This window comes from Vidua chalybeata, unplaced genomic scaffold (assembly GCF_026979565.1).
Source record: "Vidua chalybeata isolate OUT-0048 unplaced genomic scaffold, bVidCha1 merged haplotype W_reject_31, whole genome shotgun sequence".
Lineage (NCBI taxonomy): Eukaryota > Metazoa > Chordata > Aves > Passeriformes > Viduidae > Vidua > Vidua chalybeata.
The window spans coordinates 1-13451 of record NW_026530354.1 but is presented as its reverse complement, the minus strand read 5'-3'; the positions used below and the strand labels follow the sequence as shown (position 1 = coordinate 13451).

At 58.9% G+C, this 13451-nt stretch overlaps 2 protein-coding genes across 2 annotated transcripts; both read right to left on the bottom strand.

Moving 5' to 3' along the window:
• LOC128783210 (zinc finger protein 239-like) lies at positions 1–8099 on the bottom strand. Its single transcript, XM_053933845.1, has 3 exons — positions 8052–8099; positions 7815–7983; positions 1–1241 (listed from the first exon to the last, which is right to left on the bottom strand). The coding sequence occupies exons 1-3, from the start codon at positions 8097–8099 to the stop codon at positions 475–477; spliced, it is 984 nt and encodes a 327-aa protein (XP_053789820.1). The 3' UTR covers positions 1–474.
• On the bottom strand, positions 6833–11269 carry LOC128783215 (serine/threonine-protein kinase pim-1-like). Its single transcript, XM_053933855.1, has 5 exons — positions 10471–11269; positions 10342–10392; positions 9743–10112; positions 9336–9512; positions 6833–9048 (listed from the first exon to the last, which is right to left on the bottom strand). The coding sequence occupies exons 1-5, from the start codon at positions 11008–11010 to the stop codon at positions 8909–8911; spliced, it is 1278 nt and encodes a 425-aa protein (XP_053789830.1). The 5' UTR covers positions 11011–11269; the 3' UTR covers positions 6833–8908.
• Positions 11270–13451: the final 2182 nt, after the last annotated feature.

Sequence of the window (13451 nt, the reverse complement as noted above, 5' to 3'; positions counted from 1 at the left end):
TCAGTAACTCTGAAAGTTTTATTCACTATCAAATACATCCCAGCCACCCAGCTCCACACAATCCCCATCCCACCGCTCCAAATTGGGATCCCACTTCTCCCAATCTCCTTCCAACCCCATCTCAACCTGGCGGCTGTGGAATCAAGTGAGTTTGGCATGGGATTGAGTTTTTCTGAGTTGGGAACAAGCCATTTTGAGGTGGGATTGAGCCCATATGAATTAAAATTGAGTTGTTTTCAGTGGGATTGAGTTGTTTTGAGGTGACCCTCTTGGCTTTTGGAGGGCAAAGAGATGGAGTACACTGCCCAAAATACCTCCAGAACCCACATCTATCCTCCAGAATATTGTCCCCAGCATAGATCACAGGGAATGTGGGTCACCAGGGCTCTGCCCAACCTGGGTCCTGCAGTGGGGGATGGAGCTGGAGCAGCACATGAAGCTCTTCCCGCACTCGGGGCACTCACAGGGCTTCCCTCACCGGTGCCTCCGTTGGTGTTGGGTCAAGGTAGAGCTCTGTGAGAAGCTCTTCCCACACTGGGGACACTCGTAGGGCCTCTCCCCAGTGTGGATGCGCTGGTGGGTGATGAGGTGGGACTTCTGCCTGAATCCCTTCCCACAGTCAGGGCAGCAGAAGGGCCTCTCCTCCGTGTGAACCCGATAGTGCTTGAGGAGATCGGAGCTGGTCTTAAACCTCTTCCCACACTTGGAACACTCGTAGGGCCTCTCCCCAGTGTGGCGCACCTGGTGCTGGATCAGGCTGGAGCTCAGGGTGAATCTCTTTCCACACTTCTCACACTCGTAGGGCCTCTCCCCAGTGTGGGTCCTCTGGTGACTGACGAGGTTTGACTTCTGCTTGAATCCCTTCCCACAGTCGGGGCAGCAGAAGGGCCTCTCCTCTGTGTGACTCCGGTAGTGCAGGAGGAGATCGGAGCTGGTCTTAAACCCCTTCCCACACTCAGAACACTCGTAGGGCCTCTCCCCAGTGTGGGTCCTCTGGTGCACGATCAGCTGGGAGCTGTACCTGAAGCTCTTCCCACACTCCAAGCACTTGTGGGGCTTCTCCCCATCCTGGAGCTGCTCATGGACCACCAGCTCTGAGCTCTGGTTTGATCTCCGGCCGCCTCCCCCAGCCCAGGGTGGGTCTTTCCTCCTCAGATCCCCGTGATCTGCGTTTGCAGCCCCTCCTCGTGCAGCATCTCCGGGGCTTTTCCTCCCCGTTGGGTTCCTGTGCCATGGAGCCGCTCAAAACGGCCTCTTCCACGAGGTTCTGCCATGGGGATTTGTCCTCCCTGCTCTCCATCCTCAGCTCCTGCTCTGGGAGAGGAAGGACAAGGAGAGGGTCTTCCTCTTGCTCGCAGCCTCCCAGGGGCTGGGAATGGGAAATCCTGGTTTGGGGAAAACAAGGGATGAGCATGTTGACTTTGAAGGTCCCTCTGCCCAAGTCCATCTCCAGAAGTCCCCGGCCACCTGGGCTCTATAAAAACCTCCCAAACACCAAGATTCAGCCCTGAAAAAGCCTCCCAGGAGCTCCCCGTCCCTGCTCCCTCCCCTTTGCTGTTCGGGCTTCCCCCCTGTCCCAGCTGCTGGGGGTCACGCTTGGATTGGGGGTCCCCCTTCTCCTCGGTGCCCGCCCTCCCCAGGCTGCTGGGAGTCCCAGCAATGCCAAAAGCTCCCCCCTCTTGGCTCTCCCCATTTAGGGCTGCCGGGGCTTTTTGGGCTCCCGGGCTCCCTTCTCCCCTTCTTCTCTGCTTTGGGCTGCAGCGGCTCCAAGGAGTCCCCCCTGCCCCTCTCCAGGCTCTTGAGGGTGCCGCCCATGGCGGCGCTCCCCCCTCTCTGGGCTCCCCACTTTGGGCTCCTGGGGGACACAGGGCTCTGCTCCTCCAGGCTGCCTCTGCCGGCAGCCGCCACCGGGACCCCCAATGTCCCCCCAAGGGGCCTTTTCTGCTCAGCATGGCAGTTCTTCATTCTTCAAACATCCCCCCAAAAAACCCAACCCAGGGACCCCCCAGGATATCTGGCCCGAGCTCCCCCTCCCCGCTCACCTGCGGGATGGGGGGCGATGATCCCACACGTGGGGGCTGCGAATCCAGGGACGGCTCGACCGCGTGAACCCGCCTGCTGTCCTTGATCCGCCTTTGTCCCTCCTCTTCCTGCCGCTCCTCCTCTTCCGTCCCCGCCCTCCTCCTCCCTAACCCCACCTCCTTCTCATCTTCCATCCATCCCCTTCCATCCCTCCTCTTCGATCCCCCCTCCTCCTTGTCCATTACCCCACCTCCTTCTCCTATTTCCACCCTCCCTCCTCCTCCCTAAGCCCACCTCCTTCTCCTCCTCCATCCCTGCCCTTCCCTCCCTCCTCCTCCTCCCCCAGGAGCAGCGACACCCTCGGTGTCCCGTTCCCGCAGCCCTCGCAGCCCGCGGCAGGAGCGGGGATGGAGCCGGGCCAGGTCGGGATGGGCAGCGCGGGGCTCTCGGCTGCTCCCACCCGCTGTTCCAGGGGGGAACCCGGCCCGGGCAAAAGGAGAGGCAAACTGGGAAAACTGGGGGCTGCACATCCCAACTGGGCCTTGCTGGGGACCCTGCCTGGGCACTGCCAGCCCTTGGGGCTCCTCTCGGGACAGCCGGGAGGGGGGAACGCACAGAGGGCTGGGGGATGCCAGGAGTGGCAGCACTGGGAGGGACTGGGACTGTGCTGGCTTTGTACTGACACCAGACTGGGATCACACTGCCGTGCCAGGGCAGACTGGGATCGCACTGATGGAGACTGGGCTGAGACTGGGCTCATACTGGGAACATACGTGGAACATACTGGGAGTGAGTAGCAGCCTGCAGGGGGCAACTGAGACCATGCTACGGGCAAATGGGATACACTGGGAGTGACTGGGATTATGCTGAGGGTTACTGGGAGCAGCTGTGAGCAACTGGGATCATGGTAGGAGTAACTGGGAGCAACTGGGTGGAACTGGGAGTGACTGGCTGCATGCTGGGGGTGATTGGAAACACCTGGGTTTATAGTGGGATGAACTGGGATCATGCTGGAAGTGACTGGGATCACACTGGCAGTGAGTGCAACTACACTGAGGCTGACTGGGAGTGGTTGTCAGCAAATGGGATCATACAGGAAGGAACTGATTGTGAACTGGGAACATGCTGGAGGGAACTGGGGTACACTGGGAAATACTGGTAGTGACTGGAATGAAAGTGAGGGTGAAAGAGAGCAACTGGAACCATGTGGAGCACAACTGGTTCATCCTGGCAGTGACTGGGAGCACACTGGGCCCATATTTGGATTATACTGGGAGTGACTGGACTCATACTGGCAGTATCTGAGAGCAACTGGGAACACACCCTGCACATCATCCCCCATACTGGGGGTGACTGGGAGCAACTGGGAGCATACTGGGACTGACTGGATAGATCTAGGAAGCAACTGGAACCATGCTGGAGGTAGCTGGGACCATACTGGGAGTGACTGAAAGTAACTGGGATTATACTGGGACCATACTGGGAGTGACTAGGATGATGCCAGGGGCAACTGGGAGAACTGAGAACACACTGGATGAAAGTGGGAGGAACTGGGAGCAAACGGGATCTTGCTGGAAGGAAATTGCATCACCATAGGAAATGACTGGGAGGGACTGAGCTCATACTGGCAGTGACTGGGCTCATACTGGGAGCAGCCACTCCGGGCCCCGGGACCCCCGATGTTCCCCCGAGGGCCATCTGCGGCTCGGCTTTGGAGCCCTGCCAGCTCCAAACATCCCCCCAAAAAACCCCAAACCCAGGAACCCCCCGGCATATTTGGGCTGAGCTCCCCCTCCCCGGGCACCTGCGGGATGGGGGGCGATGCTCCCGGGGCTGCGGCGACTTCAGGCAGCGCCAGGGCCCCGCGATTCCTTCTCTGCTCTTCTCCGTCTGCTCCTCGCTGCCGCTGCGCCTCTTCCTCCCTCCCTCCTCCACCTGCCCCGTTCCCGAAGGCCGAACCGTGAGGGGAAAGGGGGCGAGGAAAGGGCGGGAACCGTGAGGGGAAAGGGGGCGAGGAAAGGGCGGGAACCGTGAGGGGAAAGGGGCGGGGCCAGGCCAAGGCCGGGAACTGTGAGGGGACGCTCTGTGAGGCGGCGCTCTGCAGACAGAACTGCCACGGACTGAAAATGAACGGCAAAGAAATCAGTAAGTCTGAAGGTTTTATTTGCTATCAAATAGATCCCAGCCACGCAGCCCCACAGAATCCCCATCCCACCCCTCCAAACTGAGATCCCACTTCTCCCAGCTCCTCCCAACCCCATCTCACTCTGGAGGCTCTGGAATCGAGAGAGTTTGGCAAGGGATAGAGGTTTTTGAGGTGGGAACAAACAATTTGAGGTGGGATTGTGTTTTATGGCTTAAAATACAGTTGTTTTCAGTAGCATGTGAGTGGTTTTGAGGTGAAAGATGGATCCCTCTTGGCTTTTGGAGTGCAGAGGGATGGAGAAGAGAAAAAAATTAAGGTGAACACAAAAGGAAAAGCAGCCAGCTGTGTTCCCAACATGGATGACAGGGAATGTGGGTGACCAGGGCTGTGCCCAGTGTGGGTCCTGTAGTGGGGGATGGAGTTTTGCTCTTCTCACACTCGGGGCACTCACAGGGCTTCCCTTACCGGTGCCTCCGTTGGTGTTGGGCCCAGGTAGAGCTCTGTGAGAAGCTCTTCCCACACTGGGGACACTCGTAGGGCCTCTCCCCGGAGAGGAGAGCGGGTGATGAGGTGGGAGTTCCTCCTGAATCCCTTCCCGCAGTCAGGGCAGCAGAAGGGCCTCTCCTCTGTGTGAACCCGATAGTGCTTGAGGAGATCGGAGCTGGTCTGAAACCTCTTCCCACACTTGGAACACTTGTAGGGCCGTTCCCCAGTGTGGATCTACTGGTGGCTGACCAGGTTGGAGCTCTGGCTGAAGCTCGTCCCACACTCCCCACACTTGCAGGGCCTCTCCTCATTGTGGATCCTCTGGTGCACGATCAGCTGGGAGCTGTACCTGAAGCTCTTCCCACACTCTGAGCACTTGTGGGGCTTCTCCCCATCCTGGAGCTGCTCATGGACCACCAGCTCCGAGCTCTGGCTCGATTTCCGGCCGCCTCCCTAGCCCAGGGTGGTTCTTTCCTCCTCAGATCCCCGTGATCTGTTTTTGCAGCCCCTCCTCGTGTGGCATCTCCAGGGCTTTTCCCCCCCGTTGGGTTCCTGCACCGTGGAGCCGCTCAAAACGGCCTCTTCCACGAGGTTCTGCCGCGGGGATTTGTCCTCCCTGCTCTCCATCCTGTGCTCCTGTTCTGGGCTGCTCAGGGATGGGTTTGGCCCGTGTCCCTCGAAGCAGCGACTGCCCAAGCAGCTGCGCTGGCCCCGGGCTCTCCTCCCGGCCTGCTGGGCTTTGTTGGGTGGCACAGCCTGTGCCAAGGGGCGGCAAGGGGCCTGCAGGCCCCAGCTCTGGGGGAAACAGAGAACGTCCTGGCCGTGTCCACCGTGCTGCCAGCTCGGCAGTGCAGCACAGCACGGGCTCACGCTCCCTTTTGCTCCCACAGAAGAGCTTGGCAAGTCACACATAAATGCCAGGAATCCTTTGAGCACCCCAAGAATTGTCTGCCCCCAGGATGTGCGCAGGTCCTGCATGATAAGCACGGTAGTGACACTGTTCACTGTGCCATTTCTATGGTCCTGTGCTATGTGGGGTTCCAGTAGTGGAAGGAAAAGAAACAGTAAGTTGTGGCTGATCTCTACCCTCCAACATCTTTAAATGCTGCTGACAGTAAGGGAAGATTCCCAATGAGGCTGCAGTGGAGCTGTGGCCAGTCTGTGGTTGTCCAAAGAACTCTGCTGAGGGCTCTGCTGCTGCCCAGTGCTTTCATTGGCCTCTTCATTGCTGGGCCTTGTCCTGGGGGGCCCGCTGGGGCTGCAGCCAGTGCTGGCTCCCACTGAGGCTGCCAGGCCAAGAGCAGCCCCGGGGGCACAGGGCAGAGGCAGAGCAAGTTCTCAACAGTATTTGGGCCACACAGCTCAGGACAGGACAGTGCTTATTTAGTAGCTCATGTAAAGTTTCATGGTGACACTGATGTTACCAGACAAGCAAATTTGCTGAAGTTCAGTGTTCAAACAAATCCAACCTGATGAAGGTTTGGCTTTGGCCTTGAGGCTTTGCTCTTTGTGTGAGCCCTGTTCTGGATTGATTCCCACTCAGTCTTGGAGCCTGTTTTGGGTGAAGGCTCATCCCGGCCCTGTCCCTTGGCAGTTCTGGGCTCAAAGGCACTGCCGAGGCCACACTGCACGTGACTGGGCTTCAGGGCTCCATTAGCAAAGGGCTTTGAGAAGTTTAAATTACTGTATTTATACTCTTTGGTTTTCTTTATGGAATTCCTTCCCTTTTTTTTAAACTTAATTTTAAAAAAACAAATTCTTTTCCAGTGCTTTTTTCAGTTATTTGAGATAGTGAATGATGGCTGGACCATCGAGGATCTCATCTCGACGGTGGTAGCTCTATTCCCCTTCCTCTCTTTTCTCTCTATTTCCCTTTTCTGTCCCTTCTATTGCATTTGCTGTTGGTACCTAAATAAAGATGCATTTGTTGTGATTCAAGTGATGGTCCCTTGCCATTTGCAGTTTTGCACTTTTGGGATCGGTTAACAAACCATCACAAACACCCCACAAGATTGGATTGTGACAGGTTGTGCGGGATCCTTCGCTCTCTTGGATGGGGGAGGGAGCACGGAAATGGAATCAAGATGAGACAGGGATCAGCCAGCCCCACGCCAGGCAGCGTTTTCTCCTCTGAGAGCTCCTCTGAGCTGAGCGAGCTGGTGAAGCCTGCAGAGCAAATGAGAGCCGGGACTGAGGGAAAGGCTGGCTGGGAAGGAGTCAGATAAACCCGTGTGGGCATTTCCCTTTCCAAGGGGCTCCTGGGGAGACAAAGGAGACAAGAAGGATTCCCCACCTCACGACATCTCCTTTTTCCCTTCAGTAGCCCTATTGCAGCCACTGCATACAAGAGTTTACTTGATCCCCTCGATGCCAGGGAGCACCAAGAACTTGAACCTTGCTGGAGTCCAGCCCTGCCTGCCTGTCACCGAGCAGAGGGGAAAGATGCAGAACCTGGGCAGGGGTTGAGCCAAATTGGCATTTTGCCACTTCTGACTTCCTCCCAGCTTTTGCAGCAGGGCGACAACGCCATCGCTGCAAACCACTCCCTTTGGCAAGGCACACGTGGACCTCGCTGGAAGCTCAGGGCTCTTGAAGGGGCTGCTGCAGTTGGCAACAGGAGCTGTTGTTGAACTTTTCACATTGCTTAACCCCCCCTGCCAAATGCCATCAAGTGGCTGAGGAAGGACACAAAAAGATTACCCTGGAGGAAGGGAGGCCAAAAGCTTGGAAAAGGATGAAAGAAATGCTCTGATCATGATGATGACAAAAAAATAGAACGATTCCTTTCTGACAGCAAATGAACACCCGCCGCCCTCCAGCCCTCCCAGCCTGGCAGGCCGAGCGGAGCCATTTCCATGGCATGAGGTGCTGGCAGCCTGCGGAGAGAAACCAGAGAGCCACGGTCAGTCACAGAAGGCTCCTGTGCCCTGTCCTGCCATGGCCTGTGCCCGGGCCAGGCTGCTGGCTGTGCTCAGAGCCCAAACCTCCCGAGCCATTCTCTGTTTCGAGAGAAGGGCAGCGTGGCAGGCCACGTTCCACCTCCTCCGCTTCAGCACAGCACAGCAGCCTCCTCAGCAGCTGCAAGGGCGGGATGCCCGTGTGCCCGCTGCCCTCTGCCCGAAGCCCTTCTGCCAGCCCAGCTGTGGAGCCGGGTACCCACCTCTGCAGACCTGCTGCCAGGAGAGGAGCCGATCCCACACGAGGTCCTCGTCCTTCTTGAAGGGGATGTCCCTGCAGGCCGTGGCCCCTGGGGTAGCGCTGGCCCTGGATGTGCTCCACGGACGGTGCAGGCGCTTCCCCGTCCGGTCCGGGCACCAGGTGTAATCTTCCTGGGAAAACAAAGAACAATTGCATGGAAGTCAATTCAAAGCAAGATCTGGAAACAAGAAAAACCTACACAGCCTGTCACCGTTTCACGGGCCTGAGGAGGGTCTGACCACTCCATGCGAGAATGAAACCTGTCCACGGGTGGGGAAAAACCCCACCTTTCCCACCCGTAAACGCACCCCTTCCTCGAGGGCCTGCAAAGCAGACCAGCTGGGGCACGGCTTCGGAACCCGTCCCCCTCTGCTGCCACCATCCACATGGATGGATGTTTTGTCAGGCTGGCTGCCCCCGCCCCAGCCCGTGCCAGGCTGGCTGGCAGAAGCTGTCAGCAAGGCCAGGAGCCTGCTCCCCTTCCACAACATCTGTCCCCTGTCCCACCAAAAAGCAGCTCGGCAGCCAGGGGAAAAATTAATATTCCCCAGCGCCGCCGAGCGGGGAACCTGCGGCGCGTGGCCAGGCCGAGCCCTGCCATGCCTGGAAGCACGAGCATCCCCCCGCCCCTGCGCCGGCTGGGGACTCATCTTGATTTCATCGGGGCGCAGAGCGTGTCCTCCAGGAAGGGGCCGCAGCCAAAGCCGCTCGGCTTTGCCCCGCCAGCGGCCAGCTCCAGGATGGTGTTCCCAGCTCCACGTGGTGCTCCAGAAGAACACGCCAGCTGTGCCTCGGCTTGCGGGGACATCCCGATGTCATTGAGCTGCAGGGGGATGTTTCCCCTGTTCCAGTCCGTGGCACCTTCACCGCACTGCCACCACTTCTCCAGTGGCACGGGGAGCACTGAGCCGCTCCCTCCACAACTCGCCGGGGACCAGCGGAAGCATCTCCTCGGCTGCGCTCTCTCCTCCGTGCTGCGGCCGCAGGGAAACGCTCTGGGGTTTTCTTGGAGTGCCACCAGACGCATGCAGCTGGTACTTGCTGGGCCCCTGGATCCTACTGAGCAGAGGGATGGGTCTCTGCTGTCTCCTGGGCCAGGCAGGGCTCCTGCAGCCAAGAATGCTCAAAAAGGTCTTCCAGTGATGGCCTGTCTGCGGGGTCCATGGATAAACACCACCTGATGAGGTGCTGGCACTCTGCAGAGAGAAACCAGAAACCGACGCTCAGCGGGACAAGGCTCCTGTCCATGCTCTCCCACATTCCACAGTGCCCAGGCCACACTAGGAGTGCTCAGAGCTGCAGCCAAAAGCTTCCCATGGATCCTCCCTTCCGGAGGAGAGCAGCACAGAGGCACACGTGCCACCTCCTCCAGCTAAGCCCAGGAGATCAACCGCCTCACTAGCTGCAAGAGCAGGATGCTGATGTGCCAGCTGCCCCCTCCCAGCCCCATTCCTCCTCCTGAGCCTTGAAGGCGCAGCCCCACCTTGAGACACCCGGGGCGGGAAGAAGAGCTGGCCCCGGACGATGTCCTCGTTTGTGTGGAAAGGAAGGTGCCCGCAGATCAGGTGATAGAGCAGGATGCCCAGGGACCAGATGGTGGCTGGCTGGCCATGGTAGCAGCCAAAGAGGATCCACTCCGGTGGGCTGTACTCCGGCGTTCCTATGGGTCACAGGCACAGCTCATCAGGCCGATGCTGCTCCCTCCCTTCCTCCCTCCCTCCCAGCCCGCCCCCGTTCCACAACAGCCAGCCCCTGCCCCGCCGAAAAGCAACTTGGCTGCAGCCGGCTGAAGGAGGATTCTGCACCCTCCCCTCCCTGTCTCCCTCTTCCCCCTCTGCCAGCCAAGGGGGGAACCTCCTCTGCCCGGCTGGGCCCCGGCTTTGGGCTCACCTGACATCCGGGTGTAGAACGTGTCCTGGAGGATCGTGCCGCAGCCGAAGTCGATGAGCTTCGCCTCGCCCGTGGCCAGGTCGACGAGGACGTTCTCGGCCTTGATGTCGCGGTGCAGGACGCCGCGGCTGGTGCAGTGCCGCACGGCCTCCAGCACCTGGCGGAACAGCCCCCGCGCCACGGGCTCCGTCAGGAACCCCCGCTCGTGCAGGAAGTCCCAGAGGTCCTGACAGCGCTGCGGACGCTCCATGACCAGCGCGAAGCCGTCGGGCAGCTCGAACCAGTCCAGGAGCCGCACGACGCCGCGGAAGCCAGGGCACGACACCATCCACAGCAGCGCCAGCTCCAGGGGCACCAGGGCGCCGTTGTGCTGCGGGGGGACCGCGATGCCCTCAGCGGGGCCGATGCTGCGCCGCGCCTTGGCCACCCCCTGCCCGGCCCCGCCGCCGCTCGCCATTGCCCGGCCCGGGACGCTGCGCGGGCCCCGCTCACTCGCCGCTCGCTCCCCTCGCAGCCTTCCGGCTGCCACCCTGCCGGGCCTCGCCTTAGCCCCGCCCGGCACGCCCCGCCGCCTTCTCCCGCTGGCCCCGCTCACTCACCAGCCGCGCCCACTCCGGGATGCGATCGCGGCACACTCGCTTGATGGCCACCTGCAAGCCAAGGCGAGCGCCGGGCTGAGCTCGCTGCCCGCCGCCCGCCGCCCCCTCCGCTCCGGCCCCGTCTCTTACCGGGGCGCCGTCGGCGAGCCGGGTCCCGGAGTAAACGCTGCCGCAGCCGCCGCTCCCCAGCAGCGGGCCCTCCCGGTAGAGCTGCTCCAGGGGAGGCTTCTCCGCCCGTGCGGGCGGCACCGCGCTCCCGCTCTTCTGCCCCGCCAAGCCGAGCGCCCGGCGCGCTGCTGCTTGCCGAGCCGCCCCGGGCTGCGGCGGCTCGGGGCCGGCGGCCGAGCTGACGAGCGGCGGAGCTCGGAGCGGGGAAGCCGCCGGCGACGCTGTCGGCGACGGGGCGGGCGCGGGGCGGCAGCGGGGCGGCTGCGGGCGGAACCGCGGCAGGAGCTTCGTTCGGGGCCGGGGCCTCGGCCGGGGCCGGGCCAGAGCCCGCGCCAGGCGGAGCCAAAAGACCGCGCTGCTCCGCCAGCACCAGAGCGAGCGGCACTTCCAGCGGCGCCACAGCCAGTACGGAGAGAGCCCGGCGGAGGCGGCTCCGCGGCGGGACGGGCAGGGGCGGGCACGGGGCGACCCCGCCGAGGGGCGCCTTGCGGGACGCGGCATCAGCCGGGCTGGGAGAGGCGGGACACAGACGGGACGGGACGGGACGGGAGCGGAGTGAGTGTGAGAGGGAGAAGGGGATGGGGAGCGAGTGGAAAGTCGAGCGGAAAACCGATCGAGAGAAGCGCTGCTGCTGCTGCTGCTGCTGCTGCTGCTGCTGCTGCTGCTGAGGAACCGCCGCAGCTCGCGAACGTTCCTCCGTTGCCTCCGCGAACCCAACGGAGGAGCCGCCGCGCGCCCCGCGGAACGAAAGAGAGAAACAAACAAATGAAACCCCCAAGGAATTCCTATTAGAGAAGTAACCAAATCAAACAATCTAGCAATAAAGAAGAGTGCTGGCTTGTGGCTTCTTTCTTCTTTGGCTGAGGTGTAGCATTTCATGGGGAAGAATTGCCTTTTCTGACAGTTTCCGACAGTTTTTGGACAGGAGTGCAGCATTTAATTTTCATGTAGAAAAGGGAAATCGTGTCATTAAATTCATCTCTTTTCATCCTCTGTTGAGACAGTTGCAGGCTGCCAAAGGACATGGTCTGCAATGTGGAACTTGGGGCCAAGTTTCTTTTTCTGCCAGAGGATGAGGAGGGGAAGTATCCCAGAATCATGGAGTCGTGGCATGGTTTGGCTTGGAAGGGATCTGAAAAATCACACGGCTGCAACCCCCCTGCTGTGGCTGGGCACCCCTTGCACTAGCCCGGCTTGTCTAGAGCTCCGTGCAGCCTGGCCTTGAGCACTGTCAGGGACGGGACAGCCACACCTTCTCTGGGCAACCTGTTCCAGGAGAGTCTTTTTTCTGAATCCCTCACCTAAACCGACTCTCTTTCCATTTGGATCCATTCTCCCTTGTCCTGTCCTTGCCTGCCCTCCTACAAAGCCCCTGTCCAGCTTTCTTGTAGGTTGCCCTCAGGTCCTGGAAGGCCACAGTTGGATCAAGTCTAAGTCTCTTGCCCAGGCTGAAGAAGCCGAGCTGTGTCAGCCTTTCCTTGCAGGAGAGCAGTGTTATAGCTACGTATTATAATATTGGCTTTTGCAAACATCAAAGTGGATTTTATATGTGTGATGTTCAAGTAACTTTGTTCCAAAGATAAAGTTTCTAATTTTGTTGTTAATTAAGCTTAGACATAGTAGTGCAATAGCTGACAGAAGTCTGCTTGTGTTAAAATGCCTGCTTGGATGGGATAACATCCAATGAACACAGGATGAGGACACCTGCTACAGATCTGCCAACGATCAGCACTCACCATCTGAAGGCAGTGTGGACCAAGGCCCGAACTGGAAGTGATAAAGAGAAGGAGCCAAACTCCAGCCAGGAAACACGCATGCTCTGAAAAGGGGGACCCAAGGAGGGGCCATGTAAAATAGTTCCTGGAAAATGTAAACTAGGTTATGGATATGCATAAGGGGCTGTGAATAGGCAACAGGCTGATGTGAGGGAAAAGGTATTTAAGGGAGATCCCCGAAGGTAACAGGGTGCTCTTGGCTGAGTGCCAAGATGCACCTGGCCATAAATAACCTTTGCTCTGTGGTCCTTGTCTCCCATTGTCCTTTATTAAACTTTTTACATTTTCACAGGAGAGTGAACATGTTTTCCACATGGACTACACATGCTTATACACAATTCTAGGAAGACTAGTAATTTTTTTTTTACAATGATTGGGTGAATCAACACATAAACAAACTTATCCAATTTGCAACATCTCTTGCTCATAGAAGTTGATTCAATCTTCTTTCTTGATTCAGTCTTCTTGCAGTCTTCAAAGCTCTGTTTGTTCTTGCCAAGGCATTCTGACTATCAAATCTTTTATGCTAATCAGGTCCAAAGTTCATCAGCTCACTTCTGTCCTGGCAGCATGGCTGTGTCTACGCAAGCAGGGAAACACTAACTGAGAGAATTCCACTAAGGTGAAGGCAGCCTCAGCCTCCCGTGACCGAGCTGCCGGGTATGATCTGTCAGATCCCCTTGAAGGAGCCTCTAGTATGTATGCCCAGGGAAGAAATGGGAACCAGGGCTAGAGGGGCCCTGCCTCGAGCCAGGGAGAGGCACGGGAAAACCGGATCTCTGGTCAGCGTGGATCCGATGGCCTGGCACATCAGAGCCACAGAAATATGAAACCTTAGCTGATACTGGTGCGCAGTGTGCCCTGATACCATGGGGACATGTGGGGGCAGAACCTGTTTCCATTGCCGGGCTGACGGGGGGATCGATCACAGCAATTGACCCTGTTGGGAGCCGAGGTGAGCCTGACTGGGAAGGAGTGGCAGAAACATCCCATTGTGACCGGCCCAGAGGCCCCGTGTATTCTGGGCATAGACTTCCTCCAGAATGGCTACTACAAAGACCCAAAGGGACTCAGGTGGGCTTTTGGCATAGCTGCTGGAGAGGCAGAGGACATGAAGCAGTTGAACACCTTGCCTGGACTATCAGAGCATCCATCTGCAGTAGGACT